Source organism: Cryptotermes secundus, unplaced genomic scaffold (genome assembly GCF_002891405.2).
Source record: "Cryptotermes secundus unplaced genomic scaffold, Csec_1.0 scaffold247, whole genome shotgun sequence".
Lineage (NCBI taxonomy): Eukaryota > Metazoa > Arthropoda > Insecta > Blattodea > Kalotermitidae > Cryptotermes > Cryptotermes secundus.
In genome coordinates this window covers 3,311,588-3,318,643 of record NW_019740656.1, presented here as the reverse complement: position 1 = coordinate 3,318,643, position 7,056 = coordinate 3,311,588, and the positions used below count along the sequence as shown (strand labels likewise).

Here is a 7,056-nt window from a genome sequence, read left to right as displayed (position 1 = left end):
TGTGAAGTGCTACCACTGCTAGTAAGGAAACTATCACGAATGAAGACACATCACAACAAAACGAAAGCAGCAAATGCTTCAGTAGGTAATCTGGTAGCTTCAGTACACCCACATTAATCCAGCACACAAGTAAAAATCCTTAACTGTGTGCAAATTAAATTGCTTTGCATGGAAAACTGTAACAGTGATGATAACTGATTAAATGCAATTATCACATGTGCACTGGTTAGCTTAGGGTCTAAAGAGGCCATCATAAGCTCTTTATCGCTAGTTCCTACAGCAACTGGAAAAATCATACAGCTTATAAAACTTCTACAATAAGCAAGTCACTAATAAAGGTTTACAATGGAAATGAAGCGTCTGTCAAGATGATCCTAACTCTAGTAAGTATTCTTCTCTTACTCAATTCGCACCATTTACCGATATATGTAGTCAAGTTCGTATAGTGCTTTCAAATGAACAGAATCAATGAAAACATGTACACATGTAATGCATAACAAATAATAATAAGACAATCTCTTGAAATTCATAAGAATAAGACTTAATTACTTATCTTTATAAAGCTCATAATGATGGTAAAAATAAGTTTACAATGAACATCATATCGAGATTTGAGGTTCTCAAGATAGTGACTATGAAGCTGACTATCTCCTAGAATATGATGCAGTTTAGTCTGGTAGATATTTACCAACATTTCAGAGGTATGTGCTACTTTCATGTTCAGGATAGAAGAGTTTGCATGAAGTTGGAAGTAGCAACAGGTTCCTTCAAAATGTTTGTAAATACAGTATATCTATCAGGTAACATGGTTTCACAGCCCAGAAGACAACACTCTTCAATTCAATACTGAAGCCTACAGAACTATATGAATTCTGAAATATTTTCATTCTATTTCTTGTTATTTATGTGTTTTATCTCAAACAGTGGGTCATAACATTTTGAACTGAAGTAAGTTTCCACATATTTAACAACAGATTACAAAGTGTGGTGACAGGAATGAGATTGATTCAGCTTTTGTTTTCCATCACAGCAGTCTACGCTCTTGTTTTTGTTAAATTGTTGCACATATAATGCTGAAAAATTCTGTCAGAAAATCTCAGTCATTATTTTTCTTAGTTAATCATGCATTTCAAAGTAAAAATTGCATTATTTTTCAGAAGTCTTTATATTTATTACACCTCACTTTTTTTTAGAATACTATTTTTGATACTGATAGACTGATTGTTTCCTACAGCCTCTACTTCTGTAATGGTCTGTTTCCATAGAAAATATCCTTCTGCTACAAACATATTAGTTATGCACTGATATCCAAACACAATGGTAAAGATTTATATTTCATTATGCAGTTTTGCATTTCCTTCATCTCTTTAAGTTCTTAAGTTTATGGGTTGTGTGAAAATAATGCTTCAATTGCAGAACTTACGTAACATTTAATGAGTTGTCATGATTATCATGTAAGCTTAGAGTGATGAAGTATATAGAAAAAAGTGATCATGTTCTTTCATAGGTACTGTACTGGTACTGATATCTACTTCATGTAATTGGAGTGAGGCTTGAAATTCTCCTCACAGTGATGACTATGAAGATTGGACATGACGTCATGTAGTCTAAATCATTTATGACAGAATACAGCTTTACAGGTATGACTGAAAAAATCAGGTCTTCTCAAAAGAGAAGTCCAACAAGTCCATATCCAAAGGCAAGTTTGTGCCAATGTAAAGATCATGCTAGTTGTGTTATTTCACGTTTACTGAACTGTGCATCATGAATTTGTGTCACAGGGACAAATTGTGATCCAACATTTTTATTCCGATTTTCTGTACAAGCTACAGGAATATGTACAGTGAAAATGTTCCAAGAAGTGGCACACTAGAAGTCAATTTCTCCATCATGGCAATGTTCCTACTCAGTTTGCTTTGTTTGAGTTTTACCTGTGAATTTCTGGATACAAAGACATGGCTCTTTTCCCATAATCTTCATACTTCCTGGATCTCTCACCAGATGACCTCTCTTTCGTGAAAATCAAGGGGGAAATGAAGGAAAGATTTGACATGATAAACATTCAAGGACAATCACACACTTGAAGCATTCAAAATGCAAGACTCCTACATGTTCTTTCAGCAATGATGCAATCACTGAATTCACTGCAACAAATGGCAAGTGAACTACTTCAAAGGGGACAACCGGGAGGATGTAATAAACAGTAAATGCAATTATCAAACAGAGACTACAATTTCAAAATCTTTTGATCACACTTCATACATTTCACTTCACAAAAGACAAATTTAAAAGAATATTAATACTGATTTTATAATAGTGTCTCTCAAAATTTTTATAATCGTAAAATAAACCATCTTCTCACCATGGCATGGCATATGAAGGAGATGGCCTCCAGATGTAGAATATAGCTGAAAATACTGAATATGTAGCAGCAGACATGCAAGAAGAGATCATCTGTTAGTCTGGCACCTGGGTGTCAGATAACTTCTTACTGGATTATCATATATTCAGAAAGTCAAGCAGCTATTAATAAGGTAGGCATAGAGTGAAGGTCATGGCCAAGCGAGTACCACTCCTGCTGTATGAGTATATTCAGGAAGTCCAGGATTAAAAAATTTGATCAGCGATCCTGACTCAGATTTCTTAACGGTTTTCCTCAGTCTCTCCAGGGAAATGCCACAACTGTAACTTTAGTTAGGCCATGGCTGCCTACTTCCATAGTATTTAGAATTAATTATTTATCAATCATCCAGTCATTCAATACTGCATAATCTAAGCTACAGAAGGCATAATTAAATAACCAGAAACAAATAAAATTCAATTTGCAATTCTCTATAACTAACAAGGACTGCTTATGAAGAAAGCAGTCTTCTGGGATGTGGCACCGTGTAGATGTGGTGTTAACCGACGTTTCGCCTCCATCTTCAGGGTAGAAGGAAAAATAAGAAAATCCGCAAGTGAAGAGACTGTGAACCAGTACATTCCTCCAAAACGTCAGTTAACACCACATCTACACGGTGCCACATTCAAGAGGACTGCTTTCTTCATAGTCACCGCCGTGAAAACCTCAAATCTTACAAGGATTGCTTACATCCCAGCATCACGATGAGGGATAACTGAAAGTTATAAATAAATATGCAAAATATTCTGATTAGACTTACAAATGATTCATAAAATACTTGAATGATTTACAAATTTAATAACACTAACCAGCCTATAATTTGACACGATTTGAGCTAGGGGAAGCATTATTAAATAAATCACAAAAAGAGACCAGTGTAATTATGGATGGAAACCGTGAACACAGCATCTTTATTATGGGCTGTTTAAAGCATGACCACTAACTGTTGCCGTTACAGATTCTGATATACTGCAATATATAACAGTTCATAACTTAACACAGAAGAATGAATGTGGGTATTTGTACTGCAATTGCATTTTCTGTTCATATATTTTAACCACAAACTTAAAAGAATAGTAATATGCAAGAAATTTTAAATAATAAAAGTAAGTTAAAATCTTACATAGTACATGATCAGTATGTCATAATTAGAAATTAATATCCATAATTTCTTTACTATAAAGAGTATCCATTCTGAGAGCAACGACACATAAAATAAAATTCATATGAAGTCGCTGTGATGACATCTTAAGCATGTCCATGGTATCACTCCTTTAAAAAGTTACAAATCTTATAATCCTGAGAATTATTGTGATGGATTTGCTCTGAGCATTGCTTGGCAACGGCTAGATAAACACTCCACGACTGACTTGCACACAATAGAAGGACGTCCATCTCCAGGCCATGGCCACAATATGGACAAGCAACAATAGGAAGAGTGTTTTCTATTGCCAGGCAGAAGTGAGGACGCCAATGGACTGACTAAATAGTGATCACATGGTAACCCCAACAGAAGGATCATGCAACAATGAAAGAAGCTGTTTTTTTCTGTGCACTGGTCCATGCGGTGGCTATACAATATGAGTTCACTTGTAGCTAGTGCAGCTGAGAGAATTGGAATAGAAGGTTGAAGTCAGCCAGAGGAATTTCATAGTTGAAGAAGAATTAGAAGTCGGCCTGTGAAGACTTAACATGTGATTTTAAGACTGTATGTGTGCTGTAGTACAGTGATATTGGGAGTATGTGATTAAGTGAGACTTTCATAGTTCCTGTGTAAAATCCATTGGCAGGAAATGGATAGTGAAAAAATTGTCAAGGCTTAGCCTTTGTTGAGAAATGTTACCTAGCAATGACTACTGCAAGCAGATATATATAAGACTTTATTCATGTGTTACAATTACAGTAACCTTCAATGTTATAGTTAATTGTAGTTATGACTTGTGAATACCCAATAAATCAATTCACCAATCCAAACCTACATCTATAGTCACTAATACATGTCAGTGTAAAATAATGTAAATTCTGAAAAAGAAATCGCATCATAGTTAGCTGTGACTTTAATCAATTAAGCAGAAAACTTCCCTCTTTAAAACTGACTCTAGAAACCAACATATCTTCAAGCAGATGGCGGCAAAGAAGGGCAAGAAAATTAATAGAAAGTAGAAACATTAATAAATGCATATCTCTTACTCACTTCAGTAGCTGATCATAATTAACTAGGGTTAAATAATAAGATTTCAAAATAACCATATTTTTTTTTTTCAAGAAAATTAATTGGTACCATAATTAATCGATAGCCAAAATGAAAAAAGGGACTTCAGAGAGATTTCAAAAACCAGACGTCTAAACCAGTCCTAGTATAACTTTGAAGTGAAATCTTAATATGAACTTCTACTATAATACTGTGATGAAAATCTGTATATGGAGCACATCCTTGATAACTAGAGAGAGATAGTCAATGAGCCTTCATTTAAGTGAAATATTTCCAAAGAAAGTTGAGCATGACTATCACATAGAATTGGAATTATAAGTGGCTTCATCTAGATCAAGCACACAAAAGATGTTCTGATTAGCAATATACCCAAAGAATATCTACTGATTTCTGTAAGTTAGGACCCAATATATGAAGTATTGTTAAAATAACTTTCAAATACAAATAGTTTATAGCTTTTTTGTACATAAATACTTTAAGTGGCCTCCGTAGTCGAGAGGTAACGTTCCCACCTCATGACTCATAGTACGCGGGTTCAAATACCCGGCAGAGGTCGTCGAATTTTTAAGGGCGGAAAAATTCAGGGAACAAGTCCTCCGGAAGGGACTTTAAGCCGTGGGTTCCGTGTCGTAGCTTTACGGCATGTAAAAGAACCTCATATCTCCAAAGGAGGTCACTGAGCCAAATTACGGGCGTTTCCCGCCCAAGAGCAGTCTCTAATACCTCTGGTAGATGGGGGAAGCATTGTAGATACCTCTCAGCTAGTAGAGCCGGTCTCGCTGGCTGGGCAGGACTGATGGTAAGCACCAGTACCGGTAGGATATAGAGATTGGTGGAATATCATAGAGGGAAGCACAATAGATCAAACTGGTCGCGGTGCATGGGGAAACCCACCCTCTCTAAATAACTAACTAACATAAATACTTTTAAATATTAACATATACATAATTTATGACATTCAAAATACACAAACTTCATTCAGAAACTCTTCAGCAATTCAACAATAATTATATATTTTTCTGCTTAAATTATTTATTTCTTAAATACTTACATTACTACAAAATTACGCACATAATTATTTAATACAAAACTATTCATAAACAGATTAAGTTCTTAAAATAGTTTAAAGAAAAACTGTGACAAAGGAAATATCACTCATCATTCTCTGTGGGAGTTTTAGTAACAGTTACTGTAAATATCTTCTTCTCATTATATGGTGGTGTTCCTGATGATGATATCTCCTTTGATGATTCAGATGTGTGCGAAGCTGTGCTAAGGTCAGAACCCAATGAGTGCTGAGTCTTATTTTCTGTGATGGTGGGAAGAGTAATTACTGCGTTACTAGATAGGTCCATAGACTGGGGAAGGTTTACAGACCTACTACAAGCAACAGTGTTCATGTTGTTCCCTGTAAAATGCAGAAGCGGAGCTTGAGACTCCCTTAAAAATCATCAAATACAATAAATAAAATACAAAGCATTAATATCATACACTCTATGCCATAAAAAATACAATATAAATATTCACTTTAGTCAAATTAAGCCAATGCCTTTATAACTGGTCATAAGTGTGTAAATTTATAATGCATTTAATTCAGTTAATTTGGGTAATTTTAATGAAATTGTATTGATTTTAAGTTTTTATAGTAATGTTCTTTTAAATTAAATTATGTTTATTAATTATAATTTTAATAATTTTTTTATTCTATAACCTATGTTAATTGACTAATGTATGTGATTTTAATTATGTAACTTATGTAATTTATTATATGTATCTGGACACATCTATTATCAAAGGGACTATTTCCACATCCTGTATGGATATATGGAAAATAAAGGAAATGAATGAACAATTTTCATTCACGTTTAGGGGTCGAATATGTCACATTACCTGTTACACTTTACACAGAATCGATAGCTACACGCCAGCTTTGATTCTTACAGAAGTTACAACACAACAGGTGGTACTATGTTTCATTATGTGAGGAGAGAGTAACTGTATATTTAAAGTACAAGGAATTTAAAATGTTTATAATCTCAGCTACTATCAGATAAAAAGTTGAGTCATATTGGATACAGGCTTCTTTCAGCAGTGACTAAGAAGAATACAATTTTCTGGGGTATAACTCTAAGTAGTTAAGAACAGTCCATTGACATTTCGAAGGAATAAATCACCACCACCTTCATAGACAAGGACAAAGCCAAGCAAGAAATTGGCAATAAGCAGGTCAAATGACCCTGAAGGTGGAGGTAATACATTCCTCTAAAACGTTGGGGGACTCCGACTGAGCTATATGGCTTTGCAATGTGGAAGATCACCGTGTTAAATGATCACGGATTCTAGTGAAGGAAATGGCAAGCTAATGAGTTAAACCACTAAAAGGAACAATAGAAAACTCAGAATTCTGACTGTTTAGACCTCTATACCCCCCTCTGCCCCCCCC

General features: G+C 34.8%; 1 protein-coding gene across 1 annotated transcript in view; it reads right to left on the bottom strand.

The window, feature by feature from the left end:
* Nucleotides 1-5,480: 5,480 nt before the first annotated feature.
* The window catches only part of LOC111872439, a 35,759-nt gene continuing 34,183 nt past the window's right edge, over nucleotides 5,481-7,056 (bottom strand). The window contains 1 exon segment of the mRNA XM_023866367.2: nucleotides 5,481-6,021. Coding sequence (XP_023722135.1) covers nucleotides 5,765-6,021 — 257 coding nt within the window. The 3' untranslated portion in view covers nucleotides 5,481-5,764.